The 25,778-nt window shown below is 40.4% G+C and overlaps 2 protein-coding genes across 2 annotated transcripts; one reads left to right on the plus strand and one right to left on the minus strand.

Annotated features, from left to right (window-relative positions):
* Positions 1-7,442, minus strand: LOC114523815 (sacsin-like). The gene is made up of 3 exons (XM_028544848.1): positions 7,426-7,442; positions 1,108-6,873; positions 1-986 (listed from the first exon to the last, which is right to left on the minus strand). The coding sequence occupies exons 1-3, from the start codon at positions 7,436-7,438 to the stop codon at positions 1-3; spliced, it is 6,765 nt and encodes a 2,254-aa protein (XP_028400649.1). The 5' UTR covers positions 7,439-7,442.
* Positions 7,443-16,616: 9,174 nt separating this feature from the next.
* Positions 16,617-25,513, plus strand: LOC114523816 (sacsin-like). Its single transcript, XM_028544850.1, has 3 exons — positions 16,617-16,620; positions 16,733-24,794; positions 25,033-25,513. The coding sequence occupies exons 1-3, from the start codon at positions 16,617-16,619 to the stop codon at positions 25,511-25,513; spliced, it is 8,547 nt and encodes a 2,848-aa protein (XP_028400651.1).
* The last annotated feature ends 265 nt before the right edge of the window (positions 25,514-25,778 follow it).

The following is a 25,778-nucleotide window of genomic DNA, read 5'->3' on the forward strand; positions in this document are numbered from 1 at the left end:
TTAAATTCTGTTGGTGCAGGAAGAGAATGGTTTGAATGGAAATTTTTCTGGTGGTTTCATTACCAATTGTCCTGCTGTCACGAATGTGTTATCCTCCGGTAGAAATATACAAGAGCTATCTTTCAGTTTAGTACCAATATTCACACAAATGTCACTGCATCCGTCATCAGGGTTGCGGCTGGGGCATTGCAAAGCACCAAAAAGAAAACGATAAATTGATTCGGTTATTTTTTTCAAAAGATCTTTATCAACTGACTCCAGGCAAGACGATTTGACTAGGTTTTGCAGGTGATCGACGACTATGGTGTAAGCAGGTCCGGAGCAGGCAATACCAAGGTTTTTCAATTCGGCCATATGGTTTCGTTCTGCCCAGTCTGGGAGAACAGGAACAGTAGTCCAGGATATATATCTAAAATCCCATGGCACTGCATTGCGCAATTCAATGAAAGGTGGACACTTGTTATGTTGACGCTGGTACTGCTCGTGTATTGAGGATAGTTCATCCTCAACCTCACCAGAGGCAACAAACTTAATCTGCGACACTTGTGATAAGAATTCCCCATCTCTCAAAACCATCTCCGAAAAAAGACACTTTACTAACCATTGAGACTGCAGACGGGTTAGTTGGTCTTCAGGAGAACCTGCACCATTCCTGGCAACACTTCCACAAAATTCAATGAATAATTGAGGTGTAACTTCAACCTGCAGTCCAATACTTTCAAGTAGATTCAACCAATCTAAATCGTTGAATGGCGGGGGAGGAAATTTCTCACCATCGCCTGCAAACATAACCATGAAAAGGTTGTTCTTCGGGTCGAAGAACTCGGTTGCGAAATGCAGGCGGTCATTTTTGTCGGGAATACAAGGCGTTTCTTTCATGCTCTTTAGGAATTTGATCTTGTCAGGTGACCCACCTTGCGGAAAAGACGGGAAAACATGTCCTTTACGTACTTTAAATGTTCCATTTGACTTTCTTTGGTGAAAATCTTGAAATGTTTGAACACATACTCCACGTAAAATTGTGTGACATTTTGACCACCTTTCACGCCAAGATCAGTGTAGAGTTTCTCGAGTGTACGTAATGCGTCTGAGCTCAGGAAAAGACACTCTGTTTGGTTTTGAAGCTCATCAGCTGTTGTGTTGGAACGCCAGGCGGAACAAGAGCATAAGAAGAATAGCGACCGAGCAAAGTCACAAACTTTCCATCCAATGCTTTATGAAAAGGCAACTCCTTTACCATTTTCTTGCATCTTACCAAATTTTCGGACCTTTCGTAGTCATCTTGTACAAACCGAAGAAAGACACGAATATCTTCTTCGTAAACCTTTGAGATGTCGAGCTCGTTTGTCTTCAACATGTGACAAAGAACGAATAAAACATCTTCGACTTTGTGAGGGTGAGCAACATAAGGATCAGTTACGGCGCGAAATAGTCCCAGAGAGTTCATTTGAAATGTCATTTTCTTGTTTAGTACTGGACACTTCAGTTTTACCAAGAATGCGCGAACGTTTTCTTGTTGCACCGACTCATTTCCAACAACTGTCATGTCCAAAACAGATTTCGCCTCCTTGATCGTCACAAGTTTTCCACACGTTGTCGGAATAATTGGCCATTCTGATAAGCATTCTAAGGAAACAGATTCTTCATCGGCCTCAGGCTTTGTATAATTTTGAAGGAAATCCCAAAGTCGCTTAAACCACCTTTCTGAAAAAATTCCTGCCTTTGGAAATTTCCACGTTGCATGATTATTGATGGCGCTCAACGCTTTGGCTGAAAACACGTGCGGCAGTAATCGTGCGAGATCTTTTTCAGTAAAAATGCGAACAATATCTTCCTCCGATTTGATAGCGTCCGATGGGATTTGATGGACAATTTCAGAATGAATAAACAAGTGCGACTGCGTTGGAACGAGGTCCCCGAATATAGAACGGAACACCGGATGACGTGACTCAAAGATTCTCAGGTAGCCATCTTGTGTTAACAACAAAGGCAAGCCTTCCAAGTGTTTGCCGAAATTTTCATCCTCGTGACAATATTCTACTAGGGCCTTCAATTCCGGAATATTCTCGACCACAGTGAATTGCAACAATTTTGGGAGATTGCCAATTTTGCAAGGAGATGTGCTAGAATCGAATTCTCTTAAAAAACCAATTACGCTGTTTGGACTTACTTCATGTGAAGTCACACCAACTGAGCAAAAACCATTGTATATCCGAGATGGAGTGTATAACAACACAGGAAGGCCAATTCGTATCAACAGATACAAAAAATCAGTATTTTGATCAGAATTCCTAAAGTAGGCTTGGTCAGCAGAGAGCCAATCGTCGAGAGTAAAGCGTACGCGTTGGGATTGCTTAGGAGCTGCCGTATTTGACTTGTAGGAAGAGATGGACCTTCCAGAACTAGTAGTTGCCTCGTCTCCTGGAACCTCAGCTGGAACCAGCAATGGCAGCACTTTAGCTCTTGTCTGTCCAAGATAACGATACAATTCAGTGGTAAGAATTTCCCAGGGATTCTCTCTCAAACTCGGAAACAGACTATGGTAAAGTGAAAATTGATTTTCGTCTATACAGAGCAGATTACGAGCTTCAATGATCAAATTAGCGTAGGCACGTGGTAATACAGAGCTTTTTATAAAGTGGTTCCATTCACACTTCACTCCTTTTCCATCAGTGTCGGTCCAAAGCCCTCGTCTTGTGCTATCCAACGCAAAATGACCATTGACGTGAACAGGAAGATCAGTGTAATTCTGCGGCAGGGGCAGGAAACAGTAGGCTATCCCACGCAACGCAGTTCCATTTACGAAAGATGATGAACGCGTCCATAGTCGAGCTGCAACGCCACCACGCGGTAGAAGACCAAGTCTACGACCATCCGGGATTTCATTTCTCTTTTTCGCAGCAAATGTCGACCCAACGCACCTTTGTATCAACCACTTTTCAACTTTCTGGTTATTTAATTTTATTTCTAGTATGTAATTGATTCCTTGCCATTCAATTTCTGTCGTAGGAATATTCTTGAGATGGGAAACTTTTCGTGCCAGTTGCTGACGCTTTCCCTCACCCTCCAGAGATATCACGGACTCGACACAAAATATCTTTTCCAGTCTGGCATTTGAATCAATCCTTGAAAGAGTTATCTTCTTAATATTATTAAGAAATAATAACGACTTTTGTGCTTCCGTATGAAAGGTCTGCAGAAGTTTCTCTATATCTGGGGAAACATTGGATATCTTGGATTCACTTCCTTTTTGTCTTAAGGGAAAACGGAACATAGTAGAGCCTTTAAGGTTAAATTTGCCAGGAAGATATCCATCGAGTGTATCCGAGTTGAGATCTCGAAATTCTGCATCCATGGCTTTGAATAATTGGCCACGATCATCATCAAAATATCGGGAATGAGGATCGAGAAACACAAGAGTGTCGTCGTTGGATAAAAAGCTGGGACAGTCGGTAAGATGGTAAACGGAATTGAAACCAATTCCATATTTTCCTGTCATTCCTGGAGTATCTCGCTTGCTTCCAATACCAAGATTCTTAATTCCCTCCAGGTCTTTGTCTGTGAATGGTCTGTCATTGTACACGCAAAGTGCTGGTCCTTGTATCTCCGCAGATATTCCTTCTTCTGTCACCACTTTTTGATAACCAAGGTTCCGAGTATCGTGTATGAAGTGTATTTCCGAGGCTTGAGCATCGTCAGCGTTTTGCACAAGTTCCTTCAGTATTCCATCAGCCGGGTATCCATCCAGAATTCCTTTTAGTCGTTCAGTTAACTCCTCGTGTTGCCCGAATGACTCTCCGTAGCCAATGTGACGTGAATACTTCTTCAATATTACCTTCTTCAAGGATTTGGCACCAAGATCATGTGCCTTGTGTGGTGGCACCCTCTCGTGAACTTTCAGCGTTTTCTCTGGGTGTTCAAGCCATAAGCTCAGATTGACCACGACATCTTTGCTTCGTCGGAGAATGCTATCAGTGTCCGGAAGTGGAATCTCACCAATGTAATTCTTCACGACGGGATTTTGTACATCTATTTGACTGATGAAAAATATTGCAGTTTGTAATTCTTCACCACTGAGAGCACTTCCACGCTTCGTGTTTTCTAGTTCGTAAAGAGCGTCGATGTAATCTTTAACACTAAAGAGACGTTTGATTCCCATCGACAAAAAAAGTTTCGGATAGTTCCTTTTGTAGCTGTCTGGTAGGGTCAGAAGAAATGGAGCTCCGTTTCCCATGGACACATAGGCTACTTTTTCGCTATGCACAAATTTGCCTTCAAGAAACAGCCAAGGTTGTTTCTTTAGCTTGTTCAGGGATATTTCAACTTTTGCCTTCTCTACGATTCTATCATTAAAAAATTGGTAAATTTCTTGGCAGATGGATTCAATGGCAGACTTCACTTCAGTTTTTTGTTTTCTTTCATCTGATAACTGGCTCCAAAACATATGCGCTGCGCCCAGCTGGTGAACGACCAACTTATTTTCAGGCCGACGACTAGAAAATCCCAAAAGAGTTTTCACTTTTGCATTCATCTTTCCACAACCAGTTTCGTCCGATGTATCAACGATTAGACAGGAAGATCCGACGAGCTTTGCATCTTTTCGTAAGAAAGCATTGTCTGGTGAGCAAAATGCGGAACCTGACGATCCTTTCCATGGTAAAGGATAATGATTGATCAGATTTTTTAGCACTGGCAGAAACTTAACAGTGCGATAAGCAGTGCGATATTGACCAGGTGGCTGCAGTTCATCTATTCGCTTGTTCATGTACGCGATTAACTTTCGACACCGTTCGAGATCTCTAGTTTTAGCGACCGACTGAGCTCTTTCAAAGATTCCGGCCCAATCTAGATCTTCCACCATACCAAGCTTTTTCAAGACATGCAATCTGATCGCAGTACACAGGCCATCTCCAATTGGGAAACGATTATCTTGTTCGGAAAACAACTTAGCCGCAGAACTGAACGGGTGGATAAGTGCAGAAGGCTTCGCGAGAATTTTCCCACATCCTGAAACTGAAATACAGGCATTTTGTTTGAAAGCACTGATCTCTTGGCCTTGGGAAAGATTGGAGTGAAGTGATCCACTAGCTCTCAAGATTCGATCCAAACCAAAGCACACGATTTTATCTCGTTGAACTGGAAAAATAGTTTTGATCTTTGGAAAAAAGTGCTGCTTCATAAACTCTGTAAAGGACAAAGTGCGTCGTTGAAGAATGCCACGTTGATCAAACTTTGCCAGGGTATTATATATTTCACGAGGAAGACTTACAACGTGAATCCCCAGGGACCTCAATATTTCTACTGTTGTGTCGTAGATTTCGGAAAAATCATCGCTCAGTATGACAGCGTCGTTGATGCTCATCCAATTTCCATCGCTGTAAAATAACTTGGTTGTGGGATCCAACAAGACACTGCAAATTTTCTGAACCAATTTTTCCCAAGATTTCATATCAACGGTGTCACCTCTTGGCCACAGACTGTGAAATTTGTATTCCTGAATATGACCAATTAAATCTTTCAAGTTTTCAAGAAGCATGATATAAGCCCTGGCTAATGCGTCCTCCATCAGTGCTTCGTTCCACTTCACCTCGACTGGTTGGCTTCGCAAACTCGTTCGTTTCCAAATTTCAACGCGATTAGACATGATTGCGAAGTAGCCGTTAACATGCACAGGAAGCCCAGTAGGAATAGACAACGGAAGGAAACAAAACAATTCCCCCAAGTTATCTAGATCAACGCCAGATTTCCAGCCTTCCTCCGATGCCTTCTGAATGACAAACGCTGCCCCCCCACAGGGCAAGAAGCCACGAGCTCGACCTTCCGGTGAACGAGCGATTTCAAGCGAAGTGTTGGTCCCACTGGCTGATACTACAAGCCACATTTGATTACTGCTGGATCGACGGTCACATCCACTTAATTCAGATTGCTCTTTTGTCGTTTCTATGTTAACAAGCTCACAACCGGATGGGAATTCAGTGCAACGCATTTGAGGTTCACGGTATTGTTTCCACCATCTCGAGCACTGCTTTATAAAAGGTTCCGTGTTGTTTACCCCTTGTCGTTTGAATGGTTGCGAAGTTGGTTTATTTACAGACAACACCAATCGCATTTCGTCTGGTTCGTTCAATCCATCCAATTCAAAGATTTCTACCTCTTTTACATGTTGGGAAAAGATCAACAGATTCGAAGCGCATTCGCAGATGCTACAAACAATGGCTTGAATCTTGTCTCGACCATATGAGGTTTTGATTATATCACTAGTTCTTGCCTGGGCGGCCGTGCGGAAAGGGAATCGGAATAATGTTCCGTCGTAGTGGAATGCTTCACGTGTTTGCGTTGTGTTGCAACCAAAGACGCCATTGTATGGTTGAAACTGATCCTGGAAACGTGTTAGCGACTGCGGTTGCTTGGCAAGATTGATACGAATTCCAGGACGGGATCTGTCCCTAATGTGATGTTGTAAATGGTGAGTGTTCGGATCAAATACCACCAAGTGTTCTCGGCTGATGAAACTTGGGACGTCTGTGAGGTGATAGACGGCGTTGAAACCAAGACCAAACCTACCAATCTTTGAAATATCTTCAACTTTCGTTTCTCCTGCAAGCTTGTTGATGTTTTCAAAATCATCGTCAGTGAAAACAGCATCGTTGTAAGCCCACAATGCTGGTCCTTGGCATTCAGCCATGCCAGGGGAGAAAAGACTCCTCGTTCTTCCTCGTCTCCAGTCCACCAAAAATTTGACTTTTGTAGCTCCAGCGTCGTCTGCATTTTGAATCAATTCTTTGAAAATACCAACGCCATCCTTGTATTCACGGAGTATATTACGAATGCGAGTTGTGACGGGTTCGTACTGCCCTGTCTGTTCAAAAAGATCTGTCGCGAGAAAAGTAATTCTATCCATCATAAACAAGATAAATTCATAATACCGAGTTAACAAAATGAGACCATAAATTTCATATGGAAAAATATGAGTTTTTCCTTTCCAATAGTAGTATGTAACAGACGTGCCATCACTCAAAGCAAAATACTGTATATATATATATATATATATATATATATATATATATATATATATATATATATATATATATATATATATAATATATATATATATATATATATATATATATATATATATATATATATATATATATATATTTATATATTTATCCTATGCGATCGAGTTGTGAAAAATTGTCAACTCAATTTAAGTTCATTAAACGAGAACAACATGGGCTACCCTATTTACTGTATCAGGTATCTCTGATGTTCATAACATGGTTGAGCCATTACAAAACAATGTTACACGATTCTACACGATCACTCTTACTATTTATTTGGGAGAGTCACAGCAGTACCGAACACACTCGTGAGACTATGTTGGCATTGGAATTTTAATTTATTCATACTTTTTCTATTACATACCTTCGTCAGACATCTCTCGAAGCTGGTACACGAACAGCCACAAAGAAACTAGCAGCTTTCAGTCGATCATCTATAATCATCATAACATATAAACTTTGTGGCCCAAAAACAGCGAGGTCATGTTTGGCTGAAGTTGCAACGCAACCTCGGTACTCAGTAGAATGGCGAAACTAGCGGCGAGACGGATATTCAAGAGTAACCTCCAATAAGGGTTATGTGACAAGGCATGACTATGAGAAATCTTGTAAAAAAATTGACAAACCGATGCATGTGTTGAAGTGAATCAAATGCCTTAGCATAATGCCGGTATATAGGCTAATTGCTACTTATAGTTAAGATTTGTTTATAAGCGATTATATACAACCGTCATAATTTTCAGTAAACGCAAAAATATCAAAATGCCGACCATGTACTCACAGCTGCCTTTCGTTGCTTTGTCAGTAAAATCGACTTGTATAACCAGTATAAACGCTAATATTTTGCCGTCAGAAAACGCTTAAAAAAACCACACGCTTGCTTCAAGTTTCCCGCTAACAAAACAAGTCCTTTGTTTCCAAAACAGTGCCAGTGCACAGACGTGTATTAACAAATTATAAAAGAAACGATGTGAAACATGTTTATAACTGTTTGTGACTTCGTGGCAGATTTGCACCGTTGGTTACGCGACTCTCAAATGGTTTTGTGTGAACAGCCTGTATATGTAGCAACGCATGCAGGCAAAACAGCTAGTGTCGGTAAAAAACTGAGTATAAAGTTGAATAGTTACCTTTACTTCCTGGTGTTAAAATATGCCTAGACGAATTAACTAGACTCAACAAATTATACACCTCGCCAGGAAGTGAATAGCAATGTGTCGAATTGTTGAGAAAAATTACTGAACCTCCGCGGCTTTTGAGCGTTTTGCAGACAAGGAACTAATATCGATTTGTGTCTCGAAATGTGAAATTGTTACGAATGTCAAACTGTCATACGCCAGTCAGTTGCCATGGCCAACGTTTTCACATCAGCTGCTGTTGTCAAATGATAATTTATTTATGTTTTATTGCTGTTTATAATGTTTTCCACAGCTCTATATCCCACAAAAACAGATACATTCAAAACCTAACTTTACTCAAACGACCAAAGTGCTTCTAGTAGCTATACTCACACACGCACAAAAAGATCCAGCTAACCTTAATACTGACAATTATTTCACTTAGTTTTCGTGTTGAAGTTATATCATGCGGGTACGTGTCTAAGCAGGCGGGCACGCATCAGTTCTAATATTGAAAATCCATATTCTTTCACTTACCTTATGTAATGCAAAATATTCTCGTCTATAGACTTTAGCCAATTAAGCGCAAGCTGAAAATTGAGTATTAACGTGTTCGTTTTACACGACGCTTATCGATGCCTACTTATATCTTGTCGACATACAGTTCTGGATCGCTTTCGAATTAAAAGCAAATTGGATTAACCACTTCCGGTTTACTTGGAACTACAGGGCTGAATTAATTCCAGGAATTCGAAGACTCTAAACTGTCACGTGTGATGAAAATTAAAAACGATTGATAGCTCTCAGCAGTTTCCATCTATCTTTGCCGCTTTTTCTGGCATGTCATGCATATGATATAGTATATAATTTCATAAGGTTCCATGATTATTATATTTTAAATATTAATCGTTAACACAGCACGAAAAATTAACATCTATGACTATATTAAACAAAATACTGAACAGTATTTTAATGATCAATAGAGTCGCCTAAACGTGTTTGAAACAACGATTTTTAATCTTTTTATAATCTTGTTTTATTCCAAAAAAAGCCAGGTGCAAATTTAACAATATCTTAGTAAATTTAGTTGTCATCTTGCCAAAACAGACAAAAGGTTGTCGTCGCTTTTGATAACTATTCTGTTACGAAAATAAGGAGAACAAGTTTAGTCTGACGGCGTGGTCAGAATTCATTGAGAACCCCCAATATTTAAGATTACATGCAGATAGGACTTCAAAGATTGTCGTGATTAACTGATTCTAAATAACCTCCGCAACGAAAGCCTTCCTTTCTGTTTTCATTGAAGGAAGACCTGTCCATTTCGATGTCCTAAAGTTGAATTCTTCTACTGAGTTCAGGCATTTGAAACGCCGATTTTCTCCTCCCATCACCACCAAAGAGTTTCCATCAACGACTGCACAACATTCAGAGCGATTGCATTTCATTGGTGGGAGCATGACACTCTTTTGTGTCTCAATATTATAACTGATGACTGTATTCTTTACGTCTCCAAGTAAATAATTGTCAGAACCACCAGCAAGAACCACGTTTTCTTCATATTTGGCTGTTGCCATGTTACACACACTGTATGGCAATGGTGCAAGTTCCCTGAACTCGTTCTTAGTTAAATCGTACATTGTGACAATCGCCGTAGCAGGATTTGTATCTCTCGCACTACCTCCAAATATCAGAATTTTGTCATTCGTTCTTACTACACCACAGCCACGGACAGGTGTTGAAAAAGGAAGTCTGGCCAAAACCTTTGTATTAAAAGGGAGGCGTAGTTGGATTTCGTATATCATATTAGAGTAACCCTTTTTCTCTTGGTCGTAACCGCCAACAACAAACATTTTATCGCCACTTCCAACAGTACGGTGTCCTTTCAATAATTTGGGCAAATTAACTGGAAAGTTGGACCAAAAACGACTAAACTGCTCAACGCTGCTCAGAACGCGCTTGTCCTCCGAGACACCGCCAGCAACGTTCACATGGCCATTGTAACAAACCGAACTTGCATTAGCACGACACCTTTCCATTGGTGGCAACGGCCTCCATGAATTTGAGCTTTTATCAAAAACCTCGCAAGAATTTAAAACCTGCGTGTCCTTTCCGTATCCACCTGCCACAACATATGCATGTTCTACAGGATTCCCTCCGTCAATGATATCGTTTGATGGATCTATTGCAGTCGCCTGATCACTTTTTACACGTAAATCGTCCACGACTTCATACCGCTGATCTCTAGATGTTTGATTTTCAAGGAAAAAGAGCTGTTTTTCGATTTTTTCAAACTTTTTCCCCCACACTTCGAATCTGGTTTCCATCACATCAAATCTGTTTTCTACAGCTGTCAAACCAGTTTTTACTTCACTGATCTGTTCATTGACACTGCTGCTCAAGTTTGTGACTTGCTCGCACAGGCCACCCAAGCTAGTCCCAATTTCCTGCATCATAGAGCCCATCTCTTCAAAATTTCGACATCCAATTTTCCAAAATCTGCATTCCTCGCTCTCGTGTCGTGCTTGATCCTCTCTGTTGATCTCTCTTGAACATTCTTCATTCGAGCACACAACTGGTGCTTTGCCACACACAGCGACATGACTTGCCAGGTTTCCAAGCTCAACGATTTCTTCACAACCGCGCTCGTAATAATCACATTTAATTCGCTTTTCCGACAGCAGATTTCTCAAAATACGCGGTGCTTTCATCAGGGAATCCACACTCAGATCGTGTTTGCATGTAGGACAATTTTGATAATTTTCAAGATGCATCGTGATACATGCTTGACAAAAACAGTGTTCGTTTTTACACATCAATGGATTCTTCAACACGCACGAACAAATAGCACAGTATAGATTCTCGCTTACAACGGATTCGAATCGTTCGTCGGGGTAGCCAAACTCGAGGACTGGGCTTTGCTTTTCGGCCATATTGCTTTGTCTGTTGTGTCTAAGTGGAATATTAAACTGCACTCATTATTAGAGTGAGCACCTGAAGACCTGCACTTCGTGGCTTTCAGCTCTAAAAGGGAAAGTAAAGGTTTGTAACGACAAACGGTTGTGTATCATGTACATGTATCCTACATATACGTGTATTAGGTATTGTTTAGGAAGGAGGATTTATGTATAAGATGGTTGCATCAAATATGGTACAAGAACTGCCTGAAGTCGACAAAAAGTCGAACTATTTGCCCATACGAATCATAACTTCGCCGTCAAACCCTGCATGATTCCTCCTTCAAGGGCTTTGCGAGAATGCCACGCAACATGTACACGCGTTTCTGGAGGTAAAACACGCGTGTCTAGAGGTAAAATTTGGCTTCAAAACGTTCCAGTTGCTTACAGTTCAATGACAATGGACAACTCCTACGAAGGTGTACACATTTGATGGAGGAAGAGCCTGTCACGCTGCTCCTCAGTTATTTTGAAACGTATATACAGTATATACGTTCCAATATAACCAGGGAGCTAGCTAGCAGCGTGGCAGCGTCTTCAAACAATTAGCATCAAATGTGGTATAGCAACTGCCTAAAATATACAAAACACTTCTCGACGTTTCGACCTGAGGGTCTTCGTCAGGAGAGTTATTTCCTACTAACTGCTAAGTATATACAGTATATTACAGCATAGTGAATATTGTGAGAATAAAGTATAGTTTCTTCAAACCGATTTATAGCAAATACCTCAAATACCATTTACACATATATACCTGAAAAATTCCAGCTGTGATCACAGCCATGCAATCTTGATAGAATTAATTAGGGTGTCTTGTTCAATAACATAGACTGTATTGGCATTCAAAATCGGGCAGCAACAATAATATAACAATTGCTTTGGACAGTTGGCATTTTATTTATTATATAAGTTGCGTTAATTAGCAATTACAGACTACGTCATCGCTGCATGATATGTAATTGATTAGATTATTAGTTGAGCAAACAGGCGAAGTAAAGTCGCACCTTAAAGCAAGCAAGTGAAGCAATCGTTTTAGAAAGTTCGAGCGTTAGGAGATCCACCCTTCAGGTACTATTTTATAGTCTTATAGTTCCGTGAACAGTTTTAGTGTTATGTGGTGAATTTAGTTAGCTTTAAAGTAGATTTTAACGAACATTTAATTATTACATTATCTTTGGTATTGTAAAATATGATTGGAATGTGCATGTTATATCTTTGTAAATTTGTCATTTTAGAATTAAATTTAAAGGAGATCTCCTTGCGTCTCGCAGTTTTGTCACCCTGGCATGTGTCGTTACAAATAAGTGTTCAAATGAATAAGAAAATATTTCAAAAAGAACCATCACTTGGACTTACCTCGTTGATTGATACTCAATATATTTATCAATAGCAACAAACACATCGAGTAATTACTCGAAACCTTCACAAATCTCAAAAATTTGCTTTTTTACATCCATTAAAAACAGCAAAGTAGTAATTATGTCCTTTATGCTTTACTATAGTGCTTACATAACACTATCTTTGTCGAATTCTGTGTTCTGATATAGACGCCACATCATATAGCATACACATCACATATAAATTATATTTGTGTTATGGGATACCTGTCTGTGCGCCAGGTCATGTGACCTAGGACGTGAGAGCAAGCATGATTATAAAACTATAGCCAGACATAGACATACTAGCTCTCGGGTCCCGACCTTTGTATAATGAGTGTTATAATATTTGCATATACTTATCCACGACTCCTTTAGAGTTATTCATATTTTCGAACAAGTAATTCAGTATTTCACCCAAACTAGTTCCAATTTCTTGCATCATGGAACCCGTCTCTTCACAATTTCGACATTTCACTTGACGAAATCTGCATTCCTCGCTCTCGTGTCGTGTTTGATCCTCTCTGTTGATCTCTCTTGAACATTCTTCATTCGAGCACACAACTGGAGCTTTGCCACACACAGCGACATGACTTGCCAGGTTTCCAAGCCCAAAGATTTCTTCACAACCGCGCTCGTAATAATCACATTTAATTCGCTTTTCCGACAGTAGATTTCTCACAATACGCGGTGCGTCTGCGAGTGACTCGACAGTTAGCTCATGATTACAAGAAGGGCAATTTTGGTGATTTTCAAGATGCTTCGTGGTACATGCTCGACAAAAACAATGTTCGTTCTATGGCCATGTTTCCGGCTTGTCGTGTCTGAGGTGATCAAATATGAAACGTTGAACTCACATTTCCCCGGATTCCCCCCGATTATAGTTGGGTAAAGCTGTAGTTCAACCGACAAAATTGCACAGGTAGATTTAAAAGAATAGGCAACTATTTGTATATTTACCAGAACCAGGTCTAGACCGTCTGAAATTTACATAGTCAATTCCTTGTACTTTTTAAGATCAAGTAACAAATATATCAGGGTAATAAATAGCTCAGTGCTAAGCACTGTTTCAGGTCCCTTAGACACTTTCAACAAATTTGCAAAGAGATATTATAAACGCTTACATAATTTGCTTTCATAAGGAAAATGACAGTAAATGTTAAAATCCACAGCAATTAAGTTGACAGCGTAAACCGAGCCTAAATTATTAAGTATGTCGTGTATAGAATTTGCACTTGAGAGCTGCAAATATGTATTTTCATATTGGTAATACCACAAGTCTAAAGCTTTATTCGCTAGTATTGACTTTAATTCTAATAGTTCATATTCTTAATGGAGCACGATTTTGTACCACGATCGTGAATATAAAATATTTTAAATACATCCGTACTCAGACTTACCAAATATTAATATCAACAAACCACTTCAGGAAATTCAGCCTTCACAAAACTTCAGTCATCTAAACTGCACGTGAATTTCCTTCTTTATCTTACATCCCTTAAAAGAACTCACATCAAAAGCAGCAATATATCTTTTATGCTCGGAGTTAACACTTATATCACACAATTCCACAGTCTCAGAAAACCCAGACAGCTTAGCTCTGTGACCTTGGGAAACGCAATTTTAATACATTTATTTAAAAATACCGGAAGCTCAAAACCGCACCCAGTTTTAGGCGATGTAAATGAGTCAATGAACTACAAACGGCCAAAGTCGTTGTATTTGAGCTGTATTTGACTAACGATTGAACAATCAAGATTATCTGGTTAGCCGAAGCGAACAAAACGTGTTATATACCGAAGACCTACACAAAGGTAAATTTAACGCAACATACTACTGCCTTTATCAAAGAATGAAATGGGAATCAAATGTCCTCGATGGGTTCAAATGATATATCATGAACTAATAATTTCTACAATATACAAATGTATGAATATAACGAATCCCATAACATACTAACGCAACATACAATAGTCACGAATATTTATCTAAAAAGAGCGCGTTTGTGCAATTTATACTAAAATATGCGCTGAGAATCTTGGCTGTAACGCGCAAAGCAGACGCGATTCATACTAACATGTCTGTCAAAGCTGTTGATGCGTCGACCGTATTTACAGTAAAATAAGCCAGCCTATAGTTACATAATCGCCAGCAATAATGGTTTAGAGTCAGGTAGTTCGAAGGCCATTGCGTACGGTGTTTGTTCCAACATATCAATCGATATAGAAAATATCTATTTCAACTTGGCCCGAGCACATTAATTAAATGGAAAATAGTATGCTGTTCTCCAGAAGACGTTTAGGTTTTTCTGTACGAAACAAAACTGTATATGTTTCTGTGCGCCAAAATTAAGCTCCTGAGTACGAAAATATCGTTTGCAAGTTGCAATATTTAGTTCTAATATAATCAGTAACTATTACCTATCATGATATGGTAATAATATAGCCGCCCACCGTATAAGCGCGCAATCTGTTTAGCTGAGGTAGTGTATGCCAGCTCATATACGTTAAGTATCAAAAATAGCCTATAATACAGTCGGAATTTTCGTCGAAAATGTAATAAAAGTTTACCTATTTTCATTCCTATAAAGTTAAAGCTATGTTATCAAACAATTATCCTATTCGCCGCATACCAATGATGATTAACCAGCTCAGCTGGTTATATCACCTTAATATACAATCTTCGTGCATTGGCCTAAATCTACTCACGCGATTGGTCAAAATTAATCACGTGGTTTCTTGTTGTCTGGCAACAGATCATCGGAATTAAAATTTATTCGCAATAACCCATGAAAATCGTGGTTTATTCAAAAATGACAGCCTGCAACGAAGCTTCGATCGAGACTCGAAATTTCAGTATTGAAATTTCTCGTTCATTGTATGGTCAGGGGGTGCGTTTATTTGTCAACAAAACACTCACAACAGTCTCTAACCCTTAAATATACCTTAATAACTGCTTTTAATGTATGTGGAACGTATAGTTGTGTCCGTCCTTGATATTGGCGGAGTTCTACTGTCTATCCGAATATGCAATTAAAAATATTGCTGTTGATGTTAATTTTAAGTGTATGCTTTTTTTCAAGTCTCAGCACTCGTCTCTTCCCGTGAACAATGCGATCATATCATTACTAGTGGTGGATCATGTCTGAGCAGTTCGAGGAAGGTAGGGTGATTGATATGATAAAATTTTACTGCGAAATTAACGCGCAAATCTTGGATACGCGTATATGACTAGGATCAAATATTCTTGACGCCGGAAAAGGGTTTACATTATGTATCTTAGCTATGTTTGTAATGGCAACCTAAAATCACCAAATTCCCAAAGTATCTTGCTATTCCTGCATTCTAAAACAAAAGCTTAATTCGTTTTTCAAGAGTTATTAAAGTATATTATAGCGTCATGTAATAAATCTATTTCTTTTGTCAAGCAAGATGAAGCTAATATTCTTATTCATAAATATGCAAAAGAATTTTGAAATTAATAAAAAAGAGAAAATGTTCATTGCCATTTCCTTTAAATTTCCTATGGACAAAGCCTGATAGTAGAAATGATATTCTAAAAGCGGGAGCAGACAGTGGCGTAAGGGCACAGAATACCTAACAGAAGTAGAACTCTATACTATTTTTTCGTAAGTGTGATTCGTCATGATTCGTCACTTAGCAAGTGCATTTTTTTGAGGTTGTCACCCCCCTGCCAATACTAAAAATGCGCTGATTTTGGACATTGGCAGGGGGGTGACACCCTCAAAAAAATGCACTTGCTAAGTGACGAATCATGACGAATCACACTTACGAAAAAAGTACAGGAGTTCTACTTCTGTTAGGTATTCTGTGGTAAGGGAGACGATATTTGGGTTTGGTGGGGGGGGGAGATATTCATATATTCATGTTGTGCAAAATTAATTTCTTTTCAAATCCATTGTCTTTACAGGTCTGTTAACATGAATATATGAATATGTGACACCCCCCACCCCCCCCCCCCCAACTATCATCTCTCGTACGCGACTGGGAACAGAGAGTCTGTCAGAAAAGCCGTTTTTCATCAGCATATTGATGCAATAGCAACAGCATTTTGTCCAATCTGTGCTTTAGCGCTTTGTGTTTGGTAATGGGTATAGTTAAGATAGTTGAGCAAAGTATATAAAGTTTTCATAAGACATTACCCGAGTATATGTATGTTTATGTTATAAACTGTGATTGCACACAGATATTTTTCTCCCACAGATCTTTTCGAACAAACAGGGCAGTACGAACCTCTTACGACTCGTCTACGTAATATACTCCGTGAATACAAAGATGGCGTCGGTATTTTCAAAGAATTGATTCAAAATGCAGACGATGCTGGAGCAACTAAAGTCAAGTTTTTGGTGGACTGGAGACACGGAAGAACGGAGAGTCTTTTTTCCCCTGGCATGGCTGAATGTCAAGGACCAGCATTGTGGGCTTACAACGATGCTGTGTTCACTGACGATGATTTTGAAAACATCAACAAGCTTGCAGGAGAAACGAAAGTTGAAGATATTTCAAAGATTGGTAGGTTTGGTCTTGGTTTCAACGCCGTCTATCACCTCACAGACGTTCCAAGTTTCATCAGCCGAGAACACTTGGTGGTATTTGATCCGAACACTCACCATTTAAAAGAACGTCACATCAAGGACAGATCCCGTCCTGGAATTCGCATCAATCTTGCCAAGCAACCACAGTCGCTAACACGTTACCAGGATCAGTTTCAACCATACAATGGCGTCTTTGGTTGCATTACAACGGAAACACGTGAAGCATTCCACTATAATGGAACATTATTCCGATTTCCTTTCCGCACGGCCGCCCAAGCAAGAACCAGTGATATAATAAAAACCTCCTATGGTCGAGACAAGATTCAAGCCATTGTTTGTAGCATTTGTGAATGCGCTTCGAATCTTTTAATCTTCTCCCAACATGTGAAAGAAGTAGTCGTCTTTGAATTGGATAAATCAAGTCAACCAGACGAAATGCGTTTGGTGCTGTCTGTGAAGAAACCAAGCGTTCAAGTCTTCCGGCAAGAGGGGACAAACAGCACAGAACCGTTTATAAAGCAGTGTTCCAAATGGTGGAAACAAAACCGTGATTCTGAAAACATTTGCAAGGAATTCCCATCCAGTTGTGAGCTTGTTAACATTGAGACCAGAAAGGAAGAGTCAGAATTGAGTGGATGTGACGGTCGATACAGAAGTGACGAAACTTGGTTTGTGGTTTCAGCAAGTGGGACTGACGCTTCTCTCAAAATTGCTCGCTCACCAGAAGGTGGTACTCGTGGCTTCTTGCCCTGTGGTGGGGCAGCGTTTGTCGTTCAGAAAAAAGCCTCCAAACAGAATTCCAACTCAGATCTTTCTGGGGAACTGTTCTGTTTCCTCCCTTTGTCTATTTCCACTGGGCTTCCTGTCCATGTCAACGGGTATTTTGCAATCATGTCTAATCGCGTTGAAATTTGGAAACGATCGACTACGGGAAACCAACCAGTCGAGGTGAATTGGAACGAAGCGCTGATGGAGGATGCACTAGCCAGAGCTTACATCATGCTTCTTGAAAACTTGAAAGATTCGATCGGTAAGATTAAGGACTACAAATTTCACAGTCTGTGGCCAAGCAGTGACACCGTTGACATGAAATCTTGGGAGAAGCTAGTTCAGAAAATCTGCAGTGTCTTGTTGGATCCAAAAACAAAGTTATTTTACAGCGATGGAAAATGGATGAGTATAAACGACGGTTTCTTACTAAACGATGATTTTGCCTATATTAACGAGACAGCAGTGAAAGTATTGAGAACAGTGGGAATACATGTTTTTAATCTTCCCAATAACATTTTACGAACCTTGACGAAGTTTGATGGATGGCGGCAAATCCTTCATAGACGCACTTTGACATTTCCAAAATTTATGGAACGGTATTTTTTCCCGAACATCAAAATCCTCTCCCCGTTTCAGCGAGATGCTATTGTTTGCTTCGGTTTAGATCGTATTTTCAAAGAATCTTCTCTTTCAGCAACTGAAGAAAGTGATCTCTTCAAAGAGAATCCTTGTATCGCCGTCTCGCACGATGAGAAGATCTTAGCAAAACCTTGTGAACTTGTAAACCCGTTCGGTCCAGCAGCTGAGTTGTTTTCTGACCAAGATCACCGCTTTCCTGTTGGTAATATTCTGTGTGATGCAAACAGATTGCATGTCCTAGAAAAGCTTGGTATGGTCAATGACCTTGACTGGAATGAAATCTGTGATAGAGCTCAGTCGATTGCAAATTGTAGCCGAGCAAGGTCCGAGCGTTCACGAAAATTGATCGAATATCTTAACAAGCGAGCAGATCAACTATCGAACTCCGAATACCATTCCATTCGTCTTCAGGGGGTAAAGTTCTTGCCAGTGTTAAAAAACCCCTTAAGTGAGTACCGTTTATCATGGGAAGGAACAAAGATTCATGTTGGCCCTTTTTGCGCACCAAAAAACGGTTTTCTGCCAAGAGAAGCAAGTATTTGCGGCTCAGGATGTTTAATCGTAGACACGTCCGGCAAAACCGGTTGCGGACAGCTCCATGAGAAAGTAGAAATAATTTTAGGATTCGCAAGTCGTTTGCCTGAAGACAGGTTAGTTATTAAACAGTTAGACGAAGCCATCGAATATTGGGGCAAGCTGTCTGCAGAAGGAAAAGGAGACATGGGAGAAAGGTTCGCGATGGAGTCGATCTGTCAGGATATTTACAGATTTTTTGATAAAAGAGCGGATGAGAGTACAGGGGATCAAAGTTTTGTGAACGACCTCGGCGGGAGAGAATGGTTATTTCTTCAAGGAACATTTGTGCGAAGCGAAAAGGTGGCTTATAAGTCCAGCGGAAACGGTGCTCCATTTCTCTTTACCCTCCCACCCCCCTACATAAGAGACTACCGAAATCTTTTTCACAGGTTGCAAATCAAACACAGCTTTGAAGTTGAAGACTACATCGATGCTCTTTATGATCAAAAAAGCGCGAAGAAAGAAAATCCCCTCACAGAAGATGAATTAAATACGGCAATATTTTTCATCAATCAAATAAATGTTGAAAATCCCGCCGCGAAGAATCACATTGGCAAGATCCCAATACCTGACACCGACAGTATTTTACGTCCAAGTCAAAATGTCGTAGTAAATTTAAGTTTATGGCTCAAAGATCCAGATAATAATCTGAAAGTGCACGAGAAAATACCACCGCAAATAGCACAAGCACTCGGAGCGAAGCCGTTGAAGAATCTCATATTGGAGAAATTTTCGCGTCGTATTGGCTATGGAGAAGCGTTTGGACAACACGAGGAATTAACTGACCGACTAAAAGGAATTCTGGAAGGATATCCAGTTGACGGAATACTCAAGGAACTAGTACAAAATGCCGACGATGCACAAGCCTCGGAAATACACTTCATACACGATACCAGATTCCTTCGATGTAAAAAAGTTGCAACAGAAGACGGAACAACCCCAGAAATACAGGGACCAGCACTTTGCGTGTACAACGATAGACCATTCTCGAAGACAGACCTCGAAGGAATTAAGAATCTTGGTATTGGAAGTAAACGAGGTAGCCCGGAAATGACAGGCAGATATGGGATTGGATTCAACTCCGTTTATAACCTCACGGATTGTCCAAGTTTTTTGTCAAATGATGACACCCTAGTTATTCTTGATCCATGTCGCCGTTACGTTCTTGATGAAGATCCTGGCAAACTGTTTACGCTTAACACCGACCAACGCAAGGATTTCTCAGACACAATTAAGGGATATCTTGGTGACCATTTCGACCTTAAGGGCTCGACAATGTTCCGTTTTCCGCTTAGACGAAAACAGAATGAATCTAAAATATCCAAATTTTGCCCTGATCTGAAGAAACTTATATATTCTTTCAAAAGAGAAGCCCGAATATCACTGTTATTTCTAAATCATGTTAGGAAGATATCTCTCTCGAAAATTAATTCCAAAAACGAAATTGAAGAGATATATCGCGTCGAGTCCGCACTATCTCCAGAAGCGGAGGAGAGCTGTCGTGAGTTGGCACGGAAAATTTTGGACAACAGCGATACACCTACAGCGGAAATTGGATGGGATGGAGTCAGCTACAAAATGTCCATCAAGGAGGGCAACGAAGAAGTCGAGGAATGGTTGATACAGAAGGGTATTGGATCAATTACTTCAACCTCGACTGCAAATAGAATGAGTCCAATTCCGGATGGTCGCAAACTTGGTCTTCTTCCACGAGGTGGCGTGGCAGCTCGACTGTGGACGCGTTCATCGTCCTCCAAGAAGCACTCTGCGTTTCGTGGCTTGGTGTTTTGTTTCCTGCCTCTTCCGGAGAAGTGCACTGGCCTACCAGTTCACATCAATGGTCATTTTACCGTAGATGGAGCCCGTCGACGACTGTGGACCGACACAGATGGCGAGGAAGAAAAGTCAAAGTGGAACCGATTCATGCTTAGCTGTGTATTACCACCTACCTACGCGGCATTGATCATGGAAGCTCGCAGCCACTTCTGCAATGACGAGGATGACGATAAACTTTCGCTTTACCACGGTTTGTTTCCGAATGTCTCGAGTACTTCCTCCTGGAAAACCCTCAGCACTGAATTGTATCGTTATCTTGGACGCACAAGAGCCAAGGTTTTGCCGTTGCTTGTCCCAACTGAGTCTGAAAAAAACGATGCGGCCTTTTTTCTTGGTGAAGAGATGTCGGAGAAAGCTGACTCTTCCGAATCATGCACCTCCAAAAATTTTTCGCGAGCAGGATGGCTCTCAGCTTACGAAGGATACTTCGCAACGTCTGAATTAGAGGAGAACTTTTCGCACCTGTTAATACGAATCGGGCTGCCTGTTTTGTTGCACGCTCCATACCGAATATACCATGGTTTTAGATCAGCTCGTATTACTTCGAATTACGTTAGTCCTTGCAGCGTCATTCTTTTCTTGAAAGAGTTCAAATCGAAAGTTTCCAATTGCGCGATTGGCAACCTTCCAAAAAGGCTAGAAGCCACCGTGGTCAAGAGTATTCCAGAATTGTCTGCGCTGATAGGATACTGCTCTGATGAAGACGATTTTGGTAAAAAATTATCTGGCTTGCCCTTGCTTCTTACGCAAGATGGCTGCCTACGAGTTTATCAACCGAGTCAGCCCGTATTTCGTTCTACATTCGGAGATCTTTTTCCAACGCAGATGCAGTTGTTCCTTCATTCAGAAATTGTCCATCATATCCCTCGGAGCGCTACCCAATCAAAAAAACGTGTTGTCCGCAATTTTACAGTTTACGATCTCGCTGAATTACTGCCGCACGTGTTCACGAAATCCGTGTTGAAAGCTATCAACGATGAAGAGACATGGAAACTTCCAACCGAGGGGATTCTATCTGAGCAGTGGTTAGAACGTTTTTGGGGTTTCTTGGAGGATTATGTAAAACACGAACCTGTTAAAAATCGGTGGATGTTAAATTGTCTTCTCAAATGGCCAGTTATCCCAACAACTTGTGGTAGACTTGTGGCAATTAAAGATGGAAAATCTGTTTTGGATATGACAATTGCCGGAAACGAGTCTCCAGATCAGCGAAAAGCCCGTGAATTCCTGCTGAAATTAAACTGTCCAGTATTAAACAAGAAAATCACTTTCAAAGACAGCCAACCTAGTGCGGACGCTACTATTCCTGGAGGCAAAAATAGCGTATCAAGCACTGAAAGAGGACATCTTGAAAGAAAAAGAGCCGTCACTGATCATTTTGTAGGCCACCCACATGATGCTGCAGAGATTTTGATGGTCTTGCATTATATGTTAAGAAAAAACAAGCTGGATCTTTCGAAAGTAGACGCGGAAAGCATTCGCGAATTTCTTCTGTTCCTTCAAAATAATTTCAGAGAAACGGGACTATTAGAAAAGCACAAACAAATAATAAAAGATCTTCCTATTCACAAGACGTTTGAGGGACAGTTTGTGAGTTTGGTTGGTCAGTATTCTTCGCGTGATTTCATTTCTTTCGACGTTCCTACACAACAACTAGATGAACTACAAATGAGAACTGGTTGTCTTTTTCTAAACTCCGATGCCTTGCCTGCACTTGAAGACCTTTACAAAGACCTTGGCGTTATCGTGGATGAGGACGTCACGCAATTCTACGTTAAGCATGTCTTTAAGAATTTTACCATGTTTACTCGTGAAAACCAAATGCAGCATTTAAGATTTATTCACGATGAGATCTACCCGAATTTTCCCCAAGGCGGTTCAACTAAATCAAGAGAATTTTTGGAATGTATGAAAGGAACTCCCTGCATACCCGATGAGCACGGCCAACTTCATTTTGCACGCGAATTTTTCAATCCAAAGAACAAAGTATTTCAAGCGATGTTTGATGACGAGCGGGACAAATTTCCTCCCTCGCCATTCGGAAATGAAGGTTGGCTTCTCCTTCTTGAAGCAATTGGATTGCAAGTTGATATCACGCCTGCATTATTCCTGGAATTCTGCACAAAGGTTGCAGAAAACGGAAAACATTTTCCAAGTAATGGACAAAATCGTGTGCAATCTAAAAGTCTAGTAAAATGTCTATTTTCGAAGACATTATTACCCGATAAAAGGTTTCTATCCCAAACTTTTCTAACCAAAGTATCGCAGATAAAGTTCATTGCATCCGAAAAAGTGGAGGAAAAACTGTCTTTAATACACGAGCAGTACAAGTCCACAAAGAACGGCTATCCCCCTTTTACACAATTCAGGAATGCCGTCTGTTGGTCTTCTAGATTTTTAATCTGGACAACAGCTCCAATCCTTCCAATTTGGGCACAACCAGACAAAATTGCAAACCTTCATAATACTTGTTCCAAACCTTCATATATCGACGTTCTGGAGCATCTAAAAAATGTAGCGGCAGCGTACAGTGCTGAATTGGTCGATGCTGATCACTTGGATAAAAAGATTACCAAACCTATTTACGAATTTTTATCGGCGTCCATAGAATGCGACACCCGCGGTGAAGTTTACAAGGAAATTGAAATTCGTCTGAAGGATGTTCCCTGTGTTTTTCTAAAAGACCACAAGATTTTTGTTAAAGCGGAACAGCTGGTGTTTAAACTACACGACAAATGCGACTTTAAACCGTTCCTCTATGTCATACCTCTAGAATTCGGCGTTTTCGAAGATCTATTTAAACGACTGGGCGCAACCGACAGACCAACCACGTTTCAGATTGCTTACGTTCTGAGATCAATTCACGAACAAGTTGGGGACGGCGTGCTATCGTCCGATCAAGAAATGCAAGTCAAGTATGCAATGCATTTACTCTTTGAACGTCTTTACGAAGGCGAGAACCTTCACGGCATCGATGAGCTGTATTTGCCCAGTCAGCGTAAATGTCTTGTCAAATCGTCTCAAATGGTTTGTATGGTTTCGTCAAGGTATACAGATTCTGCTGAAAGACTCCGACGTCCTTTGTTGATGCGATTCGAGGCGTGTGGATTGAAGAAGGCCGCTTGTGATTATATCAATCAACTTCCTGATCAATTACGTCCGAAAAAGTTCAAAGAGCTAGTTCGAGAAGAAGTGGATCAGGAATCTCAAAATGGCATATGTCCTAAGGCGAAAGATGACTCTGTGTGTCACTTTCAACAACGATATGAAAATTTGTTGCAATCTAAAGAGTTCAACGAAGGCCTTCAACGGTTACTGATTAAGGGTAGACGTAATCCACAAAGCTTCGAGCATATAAGAAGGCTTATCACTTGTGTCCAAGTGAAATGCACAGGATTTGGTATGATAAAGATCAATGTCATACGTCGAGATACCAATGAAGTTATTGATGAATTGGAAGACAGTTGTTATGCAGTACATCGCGAAGAATCGTGGATATTGTTCATTCAGCACGAATTTGAAGACGACTTGGTTTCTATTGCTTCATGTATTGATGCGATCCTTGGAGAATGCATAAACGAAAAATTTGGACTGATTAAAATGCTGGGATGTTCATCACCAAATGATATTTCTGTTAAGTTGAATGCTCTCGGTATACCCCAAATCCATTCCGACACAGCTGACGAGTTCGATTCTTTGGATGACGACCTATCTTTTCGCGAAAGTCTGTACAATAGAGAGTGTGGTGTTCCCGCTCGACATGAAGAGACGAGGGTGTATCATGGTGGGGATTACGGGATGAATCTGGGTGTGGGTTCAGGTAATTATCATGATCATGACGGATACGCAGTTGGTTATCGTGGTGATCGATATCACTCGAGTTATGGTGTAATTGGGGGTAATTCAAGGTGAGAATTACATCATATTATATTATTAAATTATATCATAGCTTCACCAGTAGTTGGTTAGCATAAGGAAGAAGCAGTTTGCACTCTGGTAACAAAGAGTAATAGTTCCATTTTTAGCATGAAGGTCTGAGAAGTTAAGATAGGATTACTAATAAGGATTTTTAAGTTTTAAAATTAAGAGTAATAGTCATTGTAAGCAAAATTGGCTGTTAAAAGTGCTTATAAAAATGTTTGCCAGGACTACAGATAAAGCAGAAGATGAAAGATTTTTTTCAAAAGATCGTAACGAGGCGAGACGTTGGTTACAACAATCTATTAATGACCTGGATGGTGCTAAATGGTTACTTCAATCCGGTGCACCCTTCAATGCGCATGCGTGTTTCCAGAGTCAGCAAGTGGTGGAGAAATGCTTAAAGGCCATGTTCTTCAACTTCTGTGGCATTTCCGGTCGCAGTCTTGAAAATCACAAAGTGCTTGAACTAGGAGAAGAGCTCAAGAAAGAAATAGGGCTGCCGGACGAGATGGTCATGAAGTGGGTGAGAATAGTTACGGGATATTACTTGAAAACCCGCTATCCAAACTGTCAACCGCCGTATGTTGTTCCTGCTAAAGCTTTCGACAAAAGGGAGGCAGAAGAAGCTGTTGAAGCGGCCTCAAAAATGCTTCATTATGTTGAAAAACGTTTGGGAGAAACATTGGAAGGGTCTGTGTTACACTGATTCGTGAAATACATGTTTTATCTAAAATCTTATATTTAGTTACAGTTTTACTGCTATCCTTGTTTACACGCGTAAAAACGCTCAGGTTGATGCAAGTTGATACAAACAGGATGGAGCAATGTTGTGCTGCCCACATTGTTCAGGGTTGTTATCAATATTGAACAATATTGTTGAAACTGAATCGGGTGTAACAATATTGTTCAATGTTGATAACAACTCTGAACAATGTGGGCAGCACAACATTGCTCCATCCTGCTTATATCAA

This window comes from Dendronephthya gigantea, unplaced genomic scaffold (assembly GCF_004324835.1).
Source record: "Dendronephthya gigantea isolate DGI-Jeju-01 unplaced genomic scaffold, DenGig_1.0 000028F, whole genome shotgun sequence".
Lineage (NCBI taxonomy): Eukaryota > Metazoa > Cnidaria > Anthozoa > Malacalcyonacea > Nephtheidae > Dendronephthya > Dendronephthya gigantea.

Bases quoted from the DNA above. Each gene is read 5' to 3' on its own strand.
- LOC114523815 (XM_028544848.1), bottom strand. The intron at 987-1,107 runs GTGTCTTTTCCT...AAACATTTCAAG, and splicing joins GAGCTTCAAAACCAAACAGA to ATTTTCACCAAAGAAAGTCA.
- LOC114523816 (XM_028544850.1), top strand. The intron at 24,795-25,032 runs GTGAGAATTACA...AATGTTTGCCAG, and splicing joins GTAATTGGGGGTAATTCAAG to GACTACAGATAAAGCAGAAG.